General features: G+C 36.0%; 1 protein-coding gene across 5 annotated transcripts in view; it reads left to right on the forward strand.

Moving 5' to 3' along the window:
- The first annotated feature begins 229 nt into the window (after positions 1-229).
- DYM (dymeclin) overlaps positions 230-23,522 on the forward strand; it is a 525,071-nt gene continuing 501,778 nt past the window's right edge. Inside the window, exons 1-2 of one of the 5 annotated variants that reach the window (XM_031945966.1) lie at positions 230-488; positions 20,678-20,869. In XM_031945966.1, the coding sequence (XP_031801826.1) occupies positions 20,730-20,869 (140 nt within the window). In that variant the 5' untranslated portion in view covers positions 230-488; positions 20,678-20,729. Of the gene's footprint in view, positions 489-7,428; positions 7,605-20,677; positions 20,870-23,522 lie in introns of those variants that run through there. The other 4 variants (XM_031945964.1, XM_031945968.1, XM_031945967.1 and 1 more) reach the window with 4 other exon arrangements.

A 23,522-nucleotide genomic window follows, 5' to 3' on the forward strand; every position in this document is an offset into this window, starting at 1 on the left:
TGTCGCAAGTAAGTCACCCGCCCAGAACCGGATGATGAGCATTAACGGCACGCAGCTGTTTGTTCCTGGCCATCTGTGATGCTGGGATCCTATGACAGGTGCCGCGCACACGTGGGTATCTTCCCAAGCGGACTCCATTTCCCAGCATCCTCCAGGGCACCGAAAGCGCTTCGCCCACGTGACTGCCCAAGCCGCCTCCCTAAGCCTCCCCGGCGGTTTGTCCGCGTCGTCCCCTCCCTCCGCTCGGCCCGCCCCCTTCCCCGCGGAGAAAGCGAGACCTAAAGAGAGAGGGACGGGACGGGCGGACGCAGGCCGGCGGGCGGGCTGCGAGAGGAAGCCGGGCTACGTGGAAAGATGGAGGACTGAGCAGGCGCGCGCCTCCTCGGACCGGCGGCGTCGGCGGCGGCGTCGGAGGCGTCGGCGGCCTCTCTAACTCAACTACCCTTCTCGGAGCTCGCGGTGCGGCGGCCGGGACTCCGCCGAGTCAGGTGAGGAGGGAACACGGCGGCGGCGGCGGGGCCGTCCCTGCCCGCGGAGCCTGCGGGGGTCCGGGGACCTGTCATACCGCCAGGGGGAGGTCCCGCGGGGCGCCATGAGCCCGAGGAGGGGGAGGTGGCCCGGAGCAGGCAGATGTGTGTGTGTGTGTGGGGGCGGGGGGGTGGGGTGGAGGAGACGGATACGGATGGGGGAAGCCCGCGGGTAGGCAGATGTGGAGGGAGGCTGTGGGGAGGCTCTGAAAGGCAGAATTTGGCTTCAGGAGTCGCGTATTGAGGAGAGCTGTAGGGAACTGAATTAGCGTTTGAGGGACAGTGCTAAGTGGGTGCGTTGGGTAGTTTGGAGGCTGCCCCGGGCGAGTCGTCAGATAGGGGAGTGGGAGAGTGAAGGGGGAAAGTTACCGGAGCAGGGCAGGGACGCTGGCTGCTGATACGGATGTGAGTGGGAAAGGTGACGGGAGTTGTAACAGTGGGAGAGTGAGGAGTGGAGCTCGGAAGGGCTCACTGAAGGGTGACAAAAGAACGTTCTGAGGGGCAAGAACAGTGTCTGTGAGAGTGGGGTTGTAAGGAGAAAGGAGCGACAGCTTTTTGGGATTGAAGTGAGCTCAGGATGTGGAAGGAGAAAATAATGGGTATGGGTTGTATTAGGAAGAGGATGGAGTAGTTACAGGGACACGGAAAGAGGTGCATCAAATGGAATTGAGGGAAACTAAAACAATATATTTTTTTATTTTTTAATAGCCTTTTATTTACAGGTTGTGCGTATGGGTAGCTTTACAGCATTGACAATTGCCAAATGGCAGGATGACCAGTTAAATATATTAAAATATAAATTAGATACACAATAAGTGTACATGACCAAAGTGTTATTTTGTTGCACAAAAAGAATCAGACTCTTAATTATTGTACAATTAGCTTGTGAAGGAAATCAAAAATGCAGGTGGGCATAAATATAGGGATTGGGGATTCAATGTAATGGTTTTTAGTCATCTCCCAGAGTTCTTTTTCTGGGCATAGCTAGTTCAGTTCATTACTGCTCCATTGGAAATGATTTGGTTCATCTCATTGCTGAAGATGTCCCGGTCCATCAGAATTGGTCATCATATAGTATTGTTGTTGAAGTATATAATGATCTCTTAGCCCTGCTTGTAAAACAATAATATTAAAGTGCAGTGGGAGATTGTGAAAAATTGGTGAAGCTATGCAGAGAATTCCTCTAATTGGGCTGGGATCACCTTGGAGAACAGAAAATAAGTTATTAGCAATATTAAAAATACATGTATTTAACTTGACCTATAGAATTTGCAATCCATTGAGTATTAGATGAATAGATGGTATGAATTCTCTTGTTTAACAGAGGAAAATATTTCATCTAGTTATTTCCTAATCTTTCTAGTTGGTCCTGCTAACCTTATTGTTTCATTTTGTTTACATAGGGCTATACATCTGTAAGATAAGGGCAAGAACTTTAGATCCCTTTAGTAGTCATAGGTGTGAAGAAAAAGCACTGGAGAGAAAGAAAACTGCCACATTACTAGCTTAAATATTGGTTGTTTCTTTCTATATTAGATGATAATGAGTAGCAGGCTAATTGTATATGTTGTTTAATGTCTTTTTCTCCACAGTTGGGTCTAGAGAGAAATATTGTAGATGATTTCGTTCAGTCCTGTTTTGTAATGAAAGTGTCATCTATTCATTTGAGTAAGAATGGGAATTGCCAAAGCTAGTAAAGGTAGTTTTATTTTGTGAAACATTTTATAAAAAAGGATGAGAAACTCATGAATTTACAAATTTTGAATGTATATAGCATTGCTATGCATATTCTTGAAATTATGATATTGTGATTCCTTGTGATTCCTATCAGTTGGGTTGCCTTACATCTTTGTGGCAGAATGTTTGGCATGTGTAGTCTGGCTTCTCTCTGGAACATGGCAATGCTAGATAGGTGACCACTTGGGAGATATGATAGCCTCTATACTAGAGATGAGATAGGAATGATAAGATAACTTGTGTGTTAAAATAGGGTGATGGAGATGAGACATCAACATTCAAGTCTCCTTAGCTGACCTGAGTTAGCCTAAATGAGGATTGCATTGATCCTGAAAAGCCAAGTAGAAAAATGGGCATCAGCTTCTTTGCTTTTTTGGCAGGGAGAGAATTCACCAACTCCCAAAGGTGAAAAGATCTTTTTTTTAAAGATGAAGTTACTGACTCTCAGAGAGGTGAAGAGACTTGGGCCAAAGTCTAGTAAGTGGTAGAACTAGGTCCTAAATTCCTTCCTATATAAATGTTAACACTAAATTTACTCTGAACTGTGATTTCCAGAATATAGCCCTCATAGTTTACCTCTTCTTTTTTAAGATAAATAAAACTCAGTTCTACCTTTCCTGATCTCTACTTTCTTGTACTGCCTATCTTGGATCCAACTGTTTTGTTTGTATTTATAGTTGTTCACTTGATATCTATTCTGTGTTCTTTGTACTTGTACTGCATTGCTTAGTGTGGTGTCTGACACATAGCAGAATCTTAATAAATGCTTGTTAAATGGAAAAAAAGAAAAAGAAAAGAGCCTTAAAAAGTCATCCAATTCAATGCTTTGCTTCCTGATAGGACTATTTTTTCTAGTTCTCATGTCTGTCTTCCTCTTAAAAATCTCCAGGGATTTAGGGTTTCATAGTTTCAGTAGTCAATTCCAATGTTCATCTTCTTATCAGAAAAATTTTTTCCCCTTCAGTTTTGTCTGAATGTTTGTTGCTACTAATTCTTCCTTTATCCAGTATCTTTCACCTCTATTCTTTCCACTTTGTTCTCCTTGCAGTACGGGTGATACTCTCACCAGTTTCTTTCTCCTCTAGTCCATCATAAGTAGAGCTATCAGATTAATCTTCCTAAAACATTGGTTTCATTACATGGCTCTCTTGAAGCCAGTGGAGATTTCTGAGCCAAGAAAAGTTTCAAAATTCCAATGTGGCTTTCGAGGATCTTTATGATCCAGTCTCTCCCCACCTATCTTTATCTCTTTCTTAACTGATTCTCAATATGAATTTTCCATATAAGCCAGGTACTTATAGACCTTTCAAGCCGTCATCCTCTTTTGATAATTGAAGATTTTGCTCATGTTGTTACTTTTCTTTTTTAAAGCAGAGCTGTAAGTATAAATTCTGGCACCTTAGGTAGGAATGGATTGATTGGGAGAAGAAGCTTTAGGAAGACATCTTGGGGAGTTGCCAAAAGGGCATTGCTGTAGGAAAGAGCAGGGTGAACAGGGACTGGGAAAGAACTCTCAGAGAGTTCTGGAAGGCCTTTGGATCCTCCATTTCTAGTGTATATTAATCTTTATTTTCATTATGATAATATGTGGAATTTTTGTGAGCCATTTATGGTAGGGAAGTGGTGATCTGTCACTCAGTCTTGTCCCCACTAGCTTGTACTGTAACCCTCTTCCCCAAGAAGGACAAGGAAGGGGGAGAGGCTACAGACAGGAGAGAAGGGCAGAGATGATTGTCATCTTTGATCATTGCACTAATTACAAGGCTATTGAAGCAATGATGTATTTTAATCTTTGTTGGGGGTAGTGGTGAAGTTGATGTGGATGCCAGGAATGATAATAGGGGACTAGTAGAAGACCACCAGCCTTGGAACCACATGAAAATTGCCTGGAGAGGAGTTGTGTTCTTCTAAATTTTGACACTCCAGGACAATGCGCTGGTTGTTTTGTCTTAGGTCTGTCTTCCTTTCCTAGAGGTGGGGTATTAACTGTGGATAAAGTGCTAGGTTTGTGAACAAGAAGAATGAATTTAGATCCCGCCTCAGATACTTCCTGTCTGTGTGATCCTGGGCAAGTCAGTTAACCTTTTTTCCCCCCTCAATTTCCTCAGCGGTATAATGTGGATAATAAAGCAACTCCCAGGATTGTTGTGAAAATCAAATGAGATGGTTTTTAAAGTACTTAGTTCAGTCTGGCACATAAAGCAGGCACTTAATAAATGTTTATTACCTCCCCCCTTTTCTTCTCTTTCTCAATGTTATTTTTCCTCCTTCAAAAACCTATCTATTATTTCAAAAGGCAGCTTAGTCTTACTTTTTTTCATAAAGTCATCAGATTGCTTCAGACCATGGTGAACAACCCATCCTCTGAACTTATTGTTGGTATATATTTTTTGACCTTTATTTGTATAGAATGTCCCAAAAGCCTTGGTGAAATTTTAAGCATTACTTATTAGGATTTATTTAACTAATTTATATTTATTTATAAATCATGTGAATGATTTATAAACTTATTTAAGCTTTAATAAATAAGGTTTAAAATTTCACTAAGACTTTTGGAATGTTGCTTTTTATACAGCTTTTCATGGTTTCAATGTATGTGTTTTATATTTCCTTTATCTCTTTTCCCCTCCTGCTCAATGCTATATAGCATTGTGCCTATATACATAAGAGGCACTAAACAATTTTTTTGCTGAACGAATATATGAAACTCAGTATCATGGTTGGTCCCCTAAATCCTTTCTGGACCTTCTTGATCCCTTTTCCTCCCAATCCCAAAGACTTTTTCTGTTGAATCATGCCTATGTCTTGTCCTAAAAAACAAAACAAACAAACAACAAAAAAAAAAAACCATCATTGCATGAATCGCTATATTGTATCATTCTATTTTTAAAAAAATATTTAATTTGTCAGGGTCATCTTGAATTTGATTCCTGTTCCCTAAGATGTTAATTATTCCCAATTTTGTGCCACTTAGATACTTGAAGGTATGGTCAATTTTATCCTCTAGGAAAAAGGAAGGGTGTGTGTGTGTGTGTGTGTGTGTGTGTGTGTGTGTGTATGTGTGTGTATGTATGCGTATGGGGAGTGTGGCACTTCTTGGTATGTATATCTGAATTGACTTTGAAGAACGTTAGTCATCACTCTGTGGATATGTTTTTTTTTATTGTTGTTGTTTGTTTAATTTGTGAGATCCAGCTTATGTGCCATTCATTTGTAGCTTATAAATGTCGTTAGACAAAAGGAAAAAATCTTACTATATTTTTGTTTACAAATTGGATTATTTTAGTACCTTTACAATTGTTTAAAAATGATGAAAATTTTTAACTTCTTTTGGTCAGCCACTTTTGAATTTTGAATTGTCATCAGAGTCATCTCTAGGATATAATGAATCCACCTAATCATTTTAGATGCTGAATAGTGAAGAGTTTTCCTCAGCTTTTGGTAGTTGGTCCATGACTCAAGGAAGTAATGGATAAAAAAAAATAAGAAGTCACATTCTTAAATATGTTCATTCTGTAAACCCACTAGCATCATCACACAGGCAAATGGAGATGGGATTGTTCTTCCCAACTTGCATGTAAACGCCTGTACCATTCTTTTGGGACTTATTTTTTATTTTATGGATGCCCTTGACCATTTAAATTTCATTTCACCTGGAGAAAAATGTTAATGAGGGGTTTAGAAGGGAGAATAGACAACAATGTGATTTGTGTAGGAAATGTGCTTGTTGCAATGATATTCTAGATTAACAATGTATTTTTTGCACCTTTTTTATGTATCTTTTTTTCCCCTTATATGTCTTTGATGGAATGGAATTCAACAATTATGTGCTCTTCAAATCTGAAAAAATAATTACAGTTTTAAGATCTTTTAAAAAAAATCTTGGAGAAGTTATTAAGTAAATAGTGGAGAGCACTGAGCTACAGTTACATGCATTTATTAGGTAATAATAATAATAGCTAGTATTTATATAGTGTTTTCAGGTTTGCAAAGAGCTTCACAAACAACTTATATTAGATATTTTATCAATTTAGATACTTTTTGAATTCAATTAACAGATTTTAATGAGTATTAAATATAAAACATTTAAGTTCTATGAGGGATAAAAAAGGCTAATTTTTATTCTCTACTCTTTTGGAGCTTATAACCTAATTAGAGAAGAAAGACATAAGCATAAAATTATGTAAAAATAAGGCAATTATGTAAAAAAAGACAATAATACTATGGCTATACTAAGTTTAACTGTTAGGCAAAAAGTGCTATAGGAGTTAAGAAGAAGAGAACAATCAGGAAAGACTTTATGGTGGAGATAGGACTGAAATTGGCCCTTAAATGAGAGGAAGAATATTTGTAAATAAAATATTTTTAAAATGAAAAAACAAAATCTCTTATCAGCAAAAACAAGTACTTAAAGAAAAATGAAAAGAAATCATACCTAGAAATAGAAATCTCTAACCTCTAAAACACTTAACATTTGTTAAAAATATGTATTAACAAAAGTAGCTTGTTTGATTTTGACTTTTGACCACCTCCTTTTCCTTAATATTGTTTCTTTCTTCCCTTAGCTTCCATATTTTTATTTACTAGTTCTTCATTTGTCCATTTGATTACTTTTATTTTTTCCTTAAAATGTTTTTTGATGTCTTTTTTCTTTATTTTATTTCTTTCCACTTCTACTGGTTGATTCTTCTATTTGACCGAGTTAAAACATTTTATTAGAGACCATATCTGGACAGTATGTAGAAATCTATTTATCTATCTAGATAGATTATAAATATATGCAGGTCTGTATATAGATATAGTGTTTGATCCTGGTAGTCCTCTGCTTTTCCAAGTTGCTCAGTTTGATTTCATTTTAGTGATCTTTTGTATTGTTGTACTACTTTTTTTAGGCTCCTTTACTATAGTATTGTCAATCTCCTGCCCCTTAACTGTTGTGTCCTCCTAAAGCTTTTTCTACAGTCCTTTCTCCTACAGTTGATCTATCTCATATCTGTTCTGTCAATCAGCAATCAAGTGCTGGGGAGACAGCATGCAAATAACCACGAACATACAAGATATACAAATATACACTATAAATAGAAAGTGAGAAGACTTTAAGAAGTGGGAGGAAAGGGAATTGGGAAAGACCTCTTCCTGAAGATAAGACTTGAGTTAATCTTGAAGGAGGCCAGAGAAGCCAGTACACAGAGATAGAAGGAGGATCATCCCAAGGGCTTGGGGCATGTGCACTGAAAAGGCCCAGAGTCTTAAGGTGGAGTACCATGTGTTGGGAAGAGCAAGTAGGCCACTGTCGCCGTGTCTTTCAGGATGGGACTGAGAATATGAAAGACTAGAAAGGTAGGAAAGTGCCAAGTTGTGAAGGGCTTTAAATGTCAAATACAAACAGAAAATTTTATATTTGATCCGAGGGGGGTGGGGGAGGAGGGAGAGAGAGAGAGAGTGAGTGAGTGTGTGTGTGTGTGTGTGTGTGTGTGTGTATGACCATAGCTTTGAAAATTTCATTTCTGTCGAATGGAGTGGAGAATGGATTGTAGCCTGGAAAGACTTGAGGCAGGGAGACTAAGCAGTAGGCTGTTGCAGTAATCTAGGTATGAAGTGAGAAAGGTCTGCAGCAAGGTGGTGGCTATGTAAGTGGAGGGAAGGGCATATATAAGGGGAATTTTGTAAAATGGAAATAATAAGGTTTGATAATAGATTGCATCTGTAAGGTAAGTGTGACTGAGAAGTAAAGGATTTCAATGGAGTTATGTATCTGTGTGGAGACCATAATAGTACTAGAAGAAATGGGAAGAGGAGAATATTTGGGAGAAGAGACAATTCTGTTTTTGGTATGTGATTTTGAGCTGCTCATGGGTCTTTCTAGTTTAAGAAGTACAAAAAGCTAGTTAATAGGTAATTCCAGTTTGGAGCTCAGAAAAGAAATTAGAGCCTCTCTAGGCATGGAAATACCAAATCTCTCAATGTCCAGTTTTAGTTTCTACCCCAAAATTCAGTTCTATGTCATCAACTGCCTGTTATATGTCTATTTCTGGTTATCCTCCCTCCATTTTCCCTCCAAATGTCTAAGCTGATTATCTTTCCTTCTAAACCAAACCCTTGTGAAGACTTCCCTAAGTCTCTTACTAGCACCATTTTCTGTTATGGTCACTTAGATTTGAAATCTCCCTGTCATCACTGTACTTGAAGTTGGAAGAGCAGTCTGGGTTTGAGTTTGTCCTCTAGGACTGTTATTTGTGTGCCTCTAGACGAAACTTTTCCTGAGCCCCAGATTCCTTATCTCTGAAATAGGAGTAATAATGCTGACAATTATACCCCACATGATTGAGGGTCAATAATTTAATGTAGTTAAAGTGCTTTTTAAACATTAAGGATCAGCTTTGTTGTTGTTTTCATTATTATCCTTATCAAGGCTTTCTCATTTCCCATAAATAATCGGTGATCAGTTCTTATTAGTTTTGCCTCCACAGCATTCCTCATATCCATCACCTTTCCATCTTTGCCATTATGCTTGTGCAGTTCTCATCTGCCCTCATCTGGGACTGTTACAATAAATAGCCTTCTACTTGGTGTCTGTCTCAAGTCTTTCCCCTTTTCAATCCATTCTATATATAATTCATGCAAGACAAATAGTCTGATTATATCATTTGTGTTAGTGTCCTGGATGCATCAGTGTACCAGTGCCTAGCATAATTCTGGTAGATAGTAGGTATTTAATAAATGCTGCTGATTATGTCATTCTCAGCTTGTAATGTTCTCTTCTCTAAAGTATAATGTTCTCTGGGAACAGGTTTCTTGGGGGGCTTTTGGAGGCAACCTTAGTTTTAGCTCAGTGTGTAATAATCACCTCAAATGCAGCCAGGTGTTAAAGTCCAGATCCTTTATTGTCTCCTTCAAAATAGCCCGGTTAGCTTTCTTAGAGTCCTATCTCTCTCCTTGGTTCCGAGAGCTCTTGCCGCTAGTCCTTTGTCTCTTCCAGCTTCTGCCTCTAGCTCCCTCTGAATCCAAAGCCTCCAGCCAGCACAAAGGTAGAATATGGAATGAATCTGGCTCCGCCTCCAAGAGTGGGCTTCTGTGTCTTCCTCAGTTCTGCCGAGTTCTCTGATTTGTGAATCTCTTAGACTGAATCCTGGCTCTGAATCTCCAGAAGTCCCCAACCAGCACAAAGGTGGAAGTTGGAATGAGTCTGACTCTGCCTCTGAGAGAGTGGGCTTGTGGGAGCTCCTTTTTATATATGCTCTCTTAAAAGTATGAACTCTAATAAGTACTAAGTACATAAGCATTGTCTCTATCAATTCCAGTGACTTAGCATCTTGTTTCAAGTTCTGGCCATAACATCAGCTCTTCACTTTTCTTCAACCCTTCCTCTTTTCAGTATCCAGTCACTTGCCAAGTCTTGTCAATTTTAACTGCAGAACATCTCTCATATGTAAACCCCTTCTCCCTGTTCAGAGTCCCACTATTCTAACGTAGGCCATTATCATTTCTTGCTTCTATTGTGATAGATCCCTGATTGATCTCTCTGCTGTCTGTCTCTTTTCAATCCACTCTCCACATCACAATTATCTTTTTAAAGCATGACTTATGACCATATTCTTCAACTTGAGAAATGTTAATACCTCCTTATTGCCTGCAGGATAAAGTATGAATTCCTTAAAGCCCAACATAGTCTGTCTGGTCTACAGTCTCCTTTTCTAGATTAATTTTTCTTTACTTCTATTTATGCCTTCTCTGTGGTATCCAAACCAGCTAAATTGCTATACTTTGCCTTTGCCACATAGGTTGTCTTTGAGGCTTAGAATTCACTTCTACATTAGAATTTTTAGCTTCCTTCATAGCTCAACTCAATTAAGTCCTACTAATAAGAACCTTTTCTCAATAAGTTTATCTGTAAAGCCACTTTTCCTCCTCAGGTTATACTGCATTTTAGAATTTGTTTTATACCACTCTATTCTTCAGTAAGTTATAAATTAATTGAGGCCTTCTTTTCATCTTTGCCATTTAGCACAATATCCTGCATTGTAGACACTTAATAAATGCTGATTGAATTGAATGACATTCCCTATTTAAGCATCTTGGATAAAATAAATTCCTCAGATTGTCACTTAAGACACTCCACAAATTGTGCCTTGATCTTTCATTAGTTATCTTAATGTTCTCTGTGCTCTATTAAGTTGTCCACTAGGTACCTTTTAGGGTTTATATTCCATTTCCTCTCTTTTCATTTTTGCACAAAATGTCCTATGCATCCACATTACAGTTCCCCCTCTCTTGTGCCTTAAAGAATGCCTCAGCCTTATCCAGTTGTTATTTTAGTTTTCCTTCTTAGATTAATTTCATTTTATTTATCTTATGTACATGAGATGTGGGCAGCTAGGTGCCCAGTAGTTAAGAGTGCCAGGCTTGAACTTAGAAAGACTTCTTGAGTTGAAATCTGAATAGCATTGTGATCTGGGCAAGTAACTTCATTATTTTTGTCTCAATTTTTTCATCTGTAAAAATAAGCCAGAGAAGGAAATTATAAACCACTCCATTATCTCTATCAAGAAAATCTCAAATGGGGTCATGAAGAGTTGGACAAGACTAAACAACAATGACATCATGAGATACCAGCCTATGGCATGTCAGCTCTTTGAAGGCAAGGACATTTTTAAGCTTTGTATTTGTGCTTATATCCTCAATGTCTAACATAAACCCTAAAGTATAGTAGGCATGGGAGATAGAAGTTTGGAAAATTGAACTGAATTGCTTCCTTGGGATAGGAAGGAGTAGGATAGGAAGAGAGGGAATCAAAAAATAAGAGGGGAAATGAATCTGGTGTATTTGGATGATCAAAAGTAGTAGTTGTTGATGTTGAGTTATTTCAGTCATGTCCCACTCTTTGTGACCCCATTTGAGGTTTTCTTGCCTGAGATACTGGAGGACTTTGACATTTCCTTTTCCAGTTCATTTTAGATGGGAAAACTGAGGCAAATAGGGTTCAGTGACTTGCCCAGGCTCACATCTAGTGAGTGAGTATCTGAGGCCAGCTTTGAACTTAGGTTTGACTCTAGGACTGGCGCTCTATCTATTGCAACACTTGGTGGCCTTTGTAGTAAGTAGACCAGTTGTTTAGATTGAAATTGTTCAGGATGATAGTAGGAGGTAGATTGGAAAAGTCAGATTGTGCTAGGCTTTGAATAAAGAAATGGTAAAGAGCCATTGAAGGTTTTGAAGAATAGGGGGAAATTTGGAAGAGTTCTCAAATATGAGAGATTAGAGGCCAGAAATGTTATTAGAAGAAGTTGCTGTAATCCAGATATGGTGACAAGAAATTAGAGTAGGATAGTACTAGTGGGAATTAAAAGAACAACTGGCTTCAAGAGACAGTTTGCAGAATGAATCACTTCATTAGATTTGATGATTGACTTTGGGTCAACAGAGAGGGAAGGAAATGTTTTGTTGAGAAAGGATTATGTGTTTTAGAGGTGTTGATTTTGAAGTGAGGAAACAATTCAGTAGCAAGTTGAAGTCATTTATGACTAGATTTGGGGACAGATCAGGGCTGGAGATATAGTTCTTTAAGTCATCAAATAGAAGAAATTGTTGAAGAAATGAGAGTTTTTGGAAGACCAAGTTTTTATTGATTTTTATCCTGCCTTTTATTTCATTTTGACTCCTTAGCAGGATGATGTGATAGGGAGGCTTCTTTATAATTCACTTGGGAGCAGTAAAATAAAGTGTAGGAAAATGAAAATTAAAATGGATTTCAGTCTTAGGCTTTCAAGGTAAGTTCTGTAGTTATCTTGCGGTTTGCTAAGTGGTTAGAAACGCTTAGAAGATGCTAATATATGAAGAAAAATGCTAGTAGCTAAATCAAATTTTACTAAGATGAGTGAAATGTCTTTCTTTGCATACAAATCAATTTCTGGCTTTCTCTAATGGAGGAGATATTCAAATTAAGTACTTTGAGGACAGTAGATTGCAAAAGTGGAATTAACATTTCCATTTTAGCATTAAAAAGCCCCAAATTTCCTTAAAGGATTGTTTTGAAAGTTGAGAGATCTTATCAGTTTGATATAGGCATATGATGAAGTAAACTCCTTTTTAACACATTATTTTTGGATTAGTTTTAATCCAGTTTAAGTTGAACCTTACAGAAAATCACTCTAACCTTATTAATACTGTTAGATTTTAAGTGAAGGGATAATAATTTTCCTAATATGTGGAAATAAGTAGATATAGCTTTGGAGACTTCCATTTTTTTAATCCATTTTATATTCTTGATCTACTTTATGTTGCTGTTCAAAGAAAGTTTCAGAGTGGTGCTGAATTGAACAGTTATTTCCATTCCCCATTTCCTCTGTGGTCTACTCTAATAGGTGGGAAAGTGAAACTTAAAAGTTTGACTAGTACAATCTGTCAAAGTTGTTTTTTGGTGCTGCTATTCCTTGAAGCATCATGGTTATTCCAGAGGAGAAAAAAATGAGAAAGAAAACAAAATGCAAGCAAACAACAGAGAGTGAAAATGCTATGTTGTGATCCATATTCAGTTCCCACAGTCCTTTCTCTGGGTGCAAATGGCTTTCTTCATCACAAGATCATTAGAACTAGCCTGAATCATCTCATTGTTGAAGAGAGCCACGTCCATCAGAATTGATCATCGTTTGTTGCCATGTATTAATGATCTCCTGGTTCTGTTCATTTTACTTAGCATCAGTTCATGTAAGTCTCTCTAGGACACTCTGAAATCAATGGATCATATTTTCGAAGAAATAATATCATATTTGAGGATTATGATATTAGTGAATATCTACTCAGTGAATCTACCCCTTTCTAATTTTTTAGTCTTAACCATTAATCCCCTTCATACACTCTATGATTCACCCTCACTGGTCTTTGTGATTGTTGCATCCTTAACTCTTCTCTCATCCCGTTTATCCAGTCAGTAACTTGATTTTTTTTTTTCTTTTGCTTTCTTTATTTCTGAGGCAATTGAGGTTGTGACTTGTCCAGGACACAGCTAGTAAAGGCATTCTCTTATTAGATAATTAAGTATCTGAGGCCTGATTTAAATTCAGGTCCTCTTGACTCCAGGGCTGGCTCTATCTACTGTGCCATCTAGTTGCCCCTTAATTTTTTTCATTTTTCTTTCTCTATAATTCTCTTATATATTGCACTTCTTTTCATCTATTTTTTCATTGCTTTTATTTTTTTTTGTATTGTTATTTTTTATTATAGGTTTTTATTTACAAGATATATGCATAGGTAATTTTTCAGCATTGACAATTGCAAAACCTTTTGTTCCGATTTTTCTCCTCCTTCCCCCCACCTCCCCTCCCCAGATGGCAGATTGACCAATACATTCCATCTATCTTAATACAAATCCTTATTTCTTTTCACCTGTACTTTCACCATAGTCTTTTTTTTTTTTTAATTTAAGTTTTTATTGTTGTCTTCTGCTTCTTTCTTACAGTTATCCCTTGTATATCTCCCAGTGAGCCATCCCATGAAATCACTAGTATTTTTTTGGAGGAGAAAAAAAATAATCACAATAGATTGAAACATTGAAAAAGTCTAAAAATATGTGCAATGGATAACAACTATGTACATTGTGAAGGAATGGGTTGTGAGATGTGTCCTCTCATTGTTTATTTGGATCCGGCTTACTTCACTTTTTTTTTTTTTTTTTTTTTTGCATTCACTTTTGATTTTTTTGGTGTGCAGTGATTCTTTCAGTTTACATTGTTGGACTTAGTTTGTATATTGCTTTCTTTGCTCTGTTTATTTCACTGTATATCAGTTTATATAGATTTTCCCATGCTTCTTGGTATTTATAATACTTACCTTTGCTTAAATACAATATTCTTTCACCTTAAGGTCCCACAATTTGTTTACCCATTCCGCTATTGAGGGGTATATACTTTATTTCCAATTCTTTGCTATAATACAAAATGGTACTATAAATATTTTGGTATATATGGGGACTTTGTTCTTATTCATGACCCAGTAATGGAGACTGGTTCAAAGAGTAAAGACATTTTAGTCACTTTATTTGTGTAATTCCAAATTATTTTCCAAAATGATTACCATTTCATAGCTTCACTAACAATGTATTAATTTTTTTTATTATAGCCTTTTATTTACAAGATATATGCATGGGTAATTTTTCAGCAATGACCCTTGCAAAACCTTCTGTTTCAACTTTTCCCCTTCTTTCCCCCACCTCCTCCCCCAGATGGCAGGTAGACCAATACATGTTAAACATGTTAAAGTATAACTAACAATGTATTAATCATGAATACATCTAATTGAAATTAATAATGGTTTATTTATTTATTATTCCACAAATCTTTCCAACATTGACTGTTACCATTTTGGCAAATCTACAGGGTATCAGGTAATATACATAATATACATAGTTTGTTTTGTACAAATAAAATTGAGAAACTGGAGAAAAGTTGTTTTTTTTTGTTGTTGTTGTTTTTTGGTAGTATCTCTGATAAACATCTCATTTTTCTTTTTTTTTTTTTTCTTTATTAAAGTTTTTTATTTTTAAAACATATGTGTGGACAATTATTCAGCATTAACCCTTGCAAAACATTGTGTTCCAATTTGCCCTCCCTTCCTAGATGACAAGTAATCCAATATAAAACATCTCATTTTTCAAATATTTATAGGGACCTGAGACAAATTGGCAAAAAGAACCATTCTTCAATTAATAAATTGTTGAGGAATATGAACAGGCAGTTTTCATAGGAAGAAATCAAAGTTATTAATAGGTATATAAAAAAATGCTCACTCATTAATAGTTAATGAAATGCAAATTAAAACAATTGTAAGGTAACATCAGATTGGTCAAGAAGACATACTGGAGGAAATATGCAAAAAGAAATATATTTACACATTTTTGGTGGAGTTGTGAAATAGTTCAACCATTCAGGAGAAGAGTTTGGCACTATGCCCACAAAGCTTAAAAAACTACATACTCTCCTAAATTAGTCATATTTGCCATTCCTTACTGCACAATAATATTACATTATATTCATATACCAGTTTGTTCATCATTCACTGGGTGATAAGCCTACTTTGTTTACAGTTTCCACAAAAAGTATTGTTATGAGTATTTTGCTAATGACTTTAGTTTTTTTGTCTTTGACCATCTTGTACTATGTGACTGGTAATGAAATCATTCAGTCATCTAATATTGCTTGTATTAGGACCTTGTCACACTTGTGTTTTCAATCTTTGTTTCCTTTCTTTGCTTTTTCCATCTTTTGTACAAATCTTTAAAAAAATTTTTTTCTAATTTTGAATGAAGTTCCAACTGAAGAAAAAGTTTTGAATACCATTAGGCTATTTTCATGTGGTAAAGCACTGGGTGCTGATTTGGTTCTATCTGAGATTTACAAGGTGGGGAGTCCATTGCTTATACAAAAGCTGATTGAAATTTTCCAGGTTAGATGGAAAGAAGTTATGCCCTAGGAGTTCAAGGATACCTCCTTTGTTCATCTTTATAAAGATAGAGGGAATAGATTATCCTGTGACAATCATAGCAGAAGTCCCATTCTTAGTCATTGCTGGCAAAATTCTTGCCAGAGTCCTCCTTAATAGGCCTACCTTACACCTAGAAAAAGGTCATCTACCTGAGAGTCAGTATGGCTTCAGACGGGGCCAAGGAACAGATTAAATGGCATTTATTGCCTGACAGCTCCAGGAGAAATTCCAGGAACAGACTAGAGGTCTGTGTACAACATTTGTAGATCTGACCAAGGCTTTTGATACTGTCAGTTGTGAGAGCTTGTGAAAAATCATGTCAGTATAGTATGTCAGTTCTGTAATGGATACTTGCCTGAATTCTGGACAATGGGCAGTGCTCTCAAGCTTTCCCACTCACTAATGGAGTAAAACAAGGCTGTGTGTTTGCTTCTATGATTTTTACCATTATTTCAGCCATGTTGTCAAATGCCTTCAATGAGGACAAACATGGAATTAAAGTCAGCCATTGCATTGATGGTATATTCTTCAGTTTGTAAAGGCTTCTATTGAAAATCAAAGTGGAGAGAATGTTGGTGTATGATTTTTTGTTTGCAGATGACTGTGTACTCGGTGCAGCCTCCAAAGCAGAGATGCAACAATCTAGTCTCTGCTGCTTGTGCTAATTTTGACCCAATAATTAACACCAAGAAAACACAGGTGCTCCATCAGCCAGCACTATACCATCCATATGTGGAGTTATTAGTTATAATAAATGATGGAGTTTTGAATGCTGTGGATAAGTTCACTTAACTTGACAGAATACTTTCTAGGAATGTTCACATTGGTAATGAGATTGACACATGCAGTGTTAGAGCGAACTGCGTTTGGAAGGTTTCAAAGGAAAGTGTGGGAGAGAAGAGGTATTAGACTAACTATCATACTGAAGGTTTACAGAACCATTGTGCTGACTTAATTGTTACATGCCTATGAAACCTGAACAGTATACCAGTGCCATGACAGGAAACTAAATCGCTTCCATTTGAATTGTCTTAGGAAGATTCTGAAGATCTCCTGGCAGAATAAGATATCAGAACCAAGGTCCTTTCTTGAACTAAATTGCCAAGCATTCCAATTGTACTGCGGAGAGCACAACTCTGTTGGGCTAGCCACATTGTTCAAATGCCAAATGTACTCTTGCCCCCCCAAAAAATTATTTTATGGAGAACTCACACAGGACAAGCGTTCATAAGGTGGTCAGAAAAAGTGATACAAGGACACCCTCAAGATATCTCTTAAGAACTTTAGAATTGCTTGTATGACATGGGAGACACTGGCACAAAACTGCTCTGCGTGGCGTGCCCTTATCAGAGAAGGTACAAAGGAAGAATTGAATTAGCCCAAAGGAAATGTGAAATGAAACATGCAGAATTGGAGAAGCCACCCCAAATGTTCTGTGTCAGGGCATTCTGAGCTTTTATTGGTCTGATCAGCCAGAGTCGGACACACTGTAACTTGATTTTAACATAGTGATATCATTTTGATCCTCTTTGAAAAGAATAACAACACGTATCTCAAAGAGATAAAAGAAAAAGGAAAAGGACCCATATATATATATCAATATTTATAGCAGCTCTTTTTGTAGTGAAAAATGCTTTTCAGTTGGGAATTGGCTCAACAAGTTAGGGTATTTGAACATGATAGAACAGTATTGTTCTTTAAGAAATGACAAAGGGAATTGTTGCCGAAAAACTTGGGAAGACACATAAACTAATTGATGCAAAGTGAAATGAGCAGAACCAGGAGAATAATTTATAGTTAACAGAAATATCATATTGATAATCAGCTGTGAAAGATTTAGTAACACAGTAATCTACCATAGTTCCGAAGGATTCATGTTGAGAAAGACTATCCATTTCCCAATAGAGAACTGATGAGCTCAGAGTACAGATTAAAGCATAATTTTTCTCTTTCTTTTCTTTTTTTAGAATATGACTAATGTGGAAATATATTTAGCCTGAGTTCATATGTATAATGGGTATTGTATTTTTTTTTTTTTTTTGCCTTTTGATTGAGTAAGAGAGAGAGAACATTTCAAAATTAAAATAAAATTGAATAAAGAAAACTTCCAAATCAGAGAAAAAATTTCTAGCACCATAAAAACATGAAAATATTTTTATGCATACAGTATTAGAAGTTGAGAGGCTTTTGAAAAATGTTCAGTGTATCCTAGAATGAAATTGGAAAAAGAAATGACAAAAAATGGAGATGAATTTATTATAGGATCTGACATTTACTTGAATCTGACAAATTTGGCCATAAACTTTCTGAGAGATTAACTTGGTACATATATTACCTGTATTTGAAGGCAGAAGAACTCGGTTTGGATTCTAAAACATCCTTTTTAGAAGATGTTTATTGAATGGAGGTATCTGATTGTTCTTAGAAAAAATACATTAGTTTGACTTAATCAAATTTATAATGCCATTTACAGTACAGATTATAAATGTGAGGGAATAGAGACCCATTAGTTAACTTTTGAGCAGAGAAGTGACATGACCAGAAGTGACAAGAAAATCAATCCTGTTAGTATTCTATAAGATAGTTAGGCAGAGGGCAAAGGTTTAAGGTAGGAAGAACAGTTAGGAATCTATTACAGTAGAGCTAGGTAAATGATAATAATTATCTGAGCAAGGGTGGTGGCAAAGAAGAATGAAAAGTGATCAAATTTGTGACACTAAAGTTCCTTGAAGTTCTAATTTGTGATCACATATGTGGGCTTCCAGACTTATATGGTACTTAGTGTTCTTTACCAACTGAGAACATAGTTTATTTAAACCAAGCAAAAATAAGCATTTATTAAGCACCTACCAAGTACCATGGTAGGTTCTGGGGGTCAATTACAAAGAATGAAACAATCCTTTGTACGAGTACAGGGAAAATAAATATACGGTAGTTTTACGGGGAAGGCACAAACAATTGGGAGGGTCATGGAAAAAATCACAACAAATCCCCGCAATATTTGATCTGTATTTTAAAGGAAGAGAGTAAATTCACAAAGAAGAGATGATACTAGAATACAGTATCAGGGAGATGCATAGTGCTAAGGCATAGAAACAAGAGGATTAAGTGCTGTGTGGGAAAGGCCAATTTGGTTGGACCTTAGGGAATTGGAAGGGGAATAGTACAGGGAAGTTGATTGGTGGTGATGATAACTAGAATAATTTTTATGTCATATATCTCAAAGTATATTGTTATCAACACGAGAAATTTTCTGATCAAGTTCATATGAAACATGATTTGTAACTGTTTTAAAATAGTTTTGTTGATCGTAATAGAAAAATTCAGTGATCACTAAAGTTACTAGTTTGCCCTCTGCTGGCCAAGAATAAATAGTAAACATTGAGGAGCCCAGCTAATTTTATTATGTGAAAATTAGTTTCTTTTAAATGCTCTTTTTTAGGAAGTGATTTCTGTATTTTTCTCTGTGACCTGTGAATTTGGCTTAGAAATTAGAAAATTAGGAAAAAATAGAATAATGGATTTGTACATGTTATATACATTTAAAAAAGCTAAGTTAGAGAAAATTAGATGAATGTATTTCTAATGTGATGGTATCTGACAGTGCTAATTAATAAAACTGATCATGTAAGCACGAAAACATGTAAGCATTAAAAAATAATAGAAGCATTTTATGTTCTCAAAGTATCAAGCAGCTTTTTTATAATTCAAGTATATAAAAAACACTTTGTCTCTAGTGATACTTGAACAACTATGTGCTTTTTTTTTTTTTTTTTCCTGTAGGGCTCATTTATCACAGTTGTAAAATGAGAGGGTTGAAATAGATGAACTCTAAAGTACTTTATAAGTCTAAATCTATGATCTTATGATAATGAGATTAATTCCAATCCTTAACTGTTTTTTAATTCAGTAGATGTGGCCCCTCTATCAGTCTAGTTTATAACATATCTGTAACTTAATAGTTTTGAAGCATTCCTATGGATATCACATTTATCACTGTGTGGTTAACTTAGTGACGAGCTTTCTTGAATTTAGCTAGGTTGTTCCTTAAACAATTGACATCCGTTCTGTCACCTGGAATACACTGGAAACCTTTTCAGCTTGATATGGAACCTGCCCCAGTATTTATGCTTTGCTGACATGGCCTTTGAGAACTCCAGAGTCACTTCTATATTACATTTATCTGCAGTATTACCTATATATTATATTAAATTGGTTCATTAACTTAAGAAGATGAAGATTCCCTAGCAAGTTTGTTTGAAGAAGGAGGACTCCCATCTCTTTGTGAAGATCATATTCTTTTTTGTTTTATGTGGCAAATTAATGTGGTCGGACAATTAGGTGTCTAATAGCAGCCTGCCACTTTTGCCATGAAAGTCAGAATCAAACTTAATGATGGTGATCACTAAGTTTCATTCTCTTACATGGTAAATAACTAGCATCATCTTATTTCTTGCTGGGCCAGACCCTCATCAGCCAAGCTGGTTTATGGTTCCTCACAACAGGTACTACATGTTTTCCTCTTTGACACTTTTTGTACTTAGGTTTCCTTGATTCTCTGTGTTACGAAGTTTTTTTTTTGTTTGTTTTTGTTTTTTTGTTTTTAAGAACATGGTTAACTTCATTTTAAAGAATTTTTTTTCATAGAGGAATCATTAATTGGCATATACAAACATGTTTTCAAGAGATTATTGTATGAGAAATGTTCTTTGAGCAATGGAATTCTACCTGTAGTTGCTTGAAGCATCACTTTGATCTCTATTCCTGATTCCTCATTGCTGTTGGTTAAGGAAGATTTTAATATTTTTATTTCTGATTTCTTAATTTGTCTCTTATCAAAGAGACATGTAATTTTGCCTTAGAAATTTTAATGTATTTTCTGAGTAAATTTGTGATAGTTTTTTAATAGGTTTAAAATCTCTTTCCTAAATTTGTAGGTTTTCTTGAAGAAATGAAGGTTTGAGCAATATTTATCTACCAGATCAAAAAATGGGAGCAAACAGCAGCAACATTAGTGACCTTTCAGAAAATGAGTATCTAAAAAGATTATCTGGAACAGAATCTATCTCTGAGAATGACCCATTTTGGAATCAACTTCTTTCTTTTTCCTTTACTACACCAACTAACAGGTAAGATATTTCCTAAAGTTCTGAAGATTTTATCAGTGAGCTACATTTTCTTTGGTAGTCTTTGGAATATTGTCAATTTGAAATCATTCATTTGGAGTACATTATTCATGTATAATTATTTTAAAGTTGCATTTTTGGTGTTTGTTTTATATGAAAAAGTAAAACAGATAATGCTTCTTGAATTACTCACACTTCATATTGTCATTTGTAGATTATTGTATAAGATGTACTTTTGTAAGAAGAGACTTTCATTATGGTGACGAAAAAGGGAAGTTACTTTAGTATTACATTACATTTTTTTTAAAAAGCTTCTTATATTCAAAACAGATGCATAGTTTTCAACATTCACTTTTGTAGAAACCTTTTGTTTCAAATTTTTTTCTCCCTCCCTTCTCACCCTGTCCCCTAGATAGCAAGTAATCCAATGTATGTTAAATATGTGCAATTCTTCTATACATATTTTTACATTTATCATGCTACACAAGAAAAATATCAGATCAAAAAGGAAAAAAAAATGAAAGGAAAAACATGAGGAAGAAAAAAAAACCCAAGCAAACAACAATAAAAAAGGTGCAAGATACTATGTTGTGATCCATACTCATTCCCCACAATCCTCTGAGTGCAGATGGCTCTCTCCATCACAAGACCATTGAAACTGTCCTGAATCACCTTGTAGCTGAAAAGAACTATGTCCATCAGAATTCATCATTGCATAATCTTCTTGTTGCTGTGTACAATGTTCTGGTTCTGTTCACTTCACTCAGCATCAGTTCATGTAAGTCTCTCCAGGCCTCTCTGAAATCGTCCTGCTGATTGTTTCTTAGAAAACAATAATATTCCATAACTTTCATATACCATAACTTATTCAGCTATTCTCCAACTGATGGGCAGCCACTCGTTTCTAGTTTCTTGCCACTACAAAAAGGACTGCAACAAACATAGTAGTAAAAAAAAGTAGTAGGAAAAACAAGAGGAAAATCTCATGTATGTCTTAAGTGCTCAAAAGAATTTTATTAAATCATATTCTCTATGACCAACTAAGACTTTAGAGAGAGTGATGAGGGGAGGTAGAGAGTGATCATGGTCTTGCAAGTTAGTGTTCAGCTTGAGTGTGACAGTTCTGAAGAAAGGGCTTCTCAGCTTTTTCCTTTTTTATACAAAAAAAGACCTACTTACTTTTTAGGTGCAATATTCCCTTCTTTTCCAAGATTCCAGCATGGTGATTGAAAGGAAACAAAGTGTTATCAATTACTTTCCATTTCATACCTACGCTTTGGGTTTTTTGAGTACTGAAATTGGTTGAGGGGATAAGAATCATAGGAATACAGAATATTTCTTTTATCTTCCCTTTCTCCCATTCAAGGAGAGCTAATAAGGGGGGATGTGAGGTATTTTATCAATGATCCCAGATATTATGGGATATTTTGGGAGCTGTAGGACATTTATTTGTGAAGCTATAATTGGGGAAGCAACCTTCTTGATTGGTTTTAGATATCAAAACAAAAGAAAGCAGAAAACAAAACCATACAAGTATACAGATTAATAAGCAATTTATGTAGGATTGAGTTTTCATATATTGGAGAGAGAACCTCTAAATTGCTTGGCCATTGCCAGTAGGATATTAGTTTGTTTTCTCAGTTGAAGATAAAAAATATAATGCAGTTTCTTAGAGAATTTTTCCTTGTAAAATTCTACATATGTATGTGAATTCTTATTTTATAGGGAAACAGAGAATAAAATACAGAAAAGTTCCAGCATAGGGAAAGTGACCTCAATTATAGTATTTTATTTTTTGTATGTATAAATTATATTCAAATCCCACAAAGGGGGAAGGGTGGTATTTTCAGTTACTGAATTCTAAGAGGCAAACATGTCCACGTGCATATCATAAGAAGGATTGTAAGGACCATAAATTAGGCACTGTGGAAAAATCATGTCAGTAATAATTTAGTGAATTGTACAATGTTGTGCTAAAAGAGTGATTTTCTTTTTCTTTTGTCATAAGTCAGTGTTAATACTTGGGATGGGGAAAAAAGAGTTCCCATATAAAACTTACCTATTCAAAAAAGATTTATTGAATGATTTATCGGATACTGAGGCCTCAGGAGGGTTGGAGTTGGAGCATATTGAAAGTCTTCAAGCCTGTGACTTGATACAGAGAGCTCATGGCCACTTGTGAAGTCAGAAGAGCTTATGGAGAAGCTGCAACAAGGATGGCTTATCGGATTTCCCTTTTATCAGAAAATAGCTCATCTCTGATTTATATCAGCAATGATTTGCCAGATTTCCTTGATTTCTAGGGGTTTTAGGATATATGAACATTGTAATTAGTTGAGGGAAGAAAGAAATGGGTAGAGTTTAGCTTCCTTCATGGTTAACTTTGTAAATATAGGGTATTCTATATTTGTGCAATTTTAAACTACTACTAAAGCTTAAATTTTATAAAAGCTTTGCTCCTAAGTTACTAATGCTTAAAATGGTACAAAAACTTTGGGAACACTATGTATATTAGTCTGATTCTCATGGCCTTGTCTGGACTTGGTGAGACATTTATTTGGAAACTTTTTAGAGATTATACTTGCTGTCAGTGAAACAATTGAATACCATCTAAAAATCATATCTCCTAATTTGTTTTGGATGGAATCTGCCAGAA

Source organism: Sarcophilus harrisii, chromosome 1, assembly GCF_902635505.1.
Source record: "Sarcophilus harrisii chromosome 1, mSarHar1.11, whole genome shotgun sequence".
Classification (NCBI taxonomy): domain Eukaryota; kingdom Metazoa; phylum Chordata; class Mammalia; order Dasyuromorphia; family Dasyuridae; genus Sarcophilus; species Sarcophilus harrisii.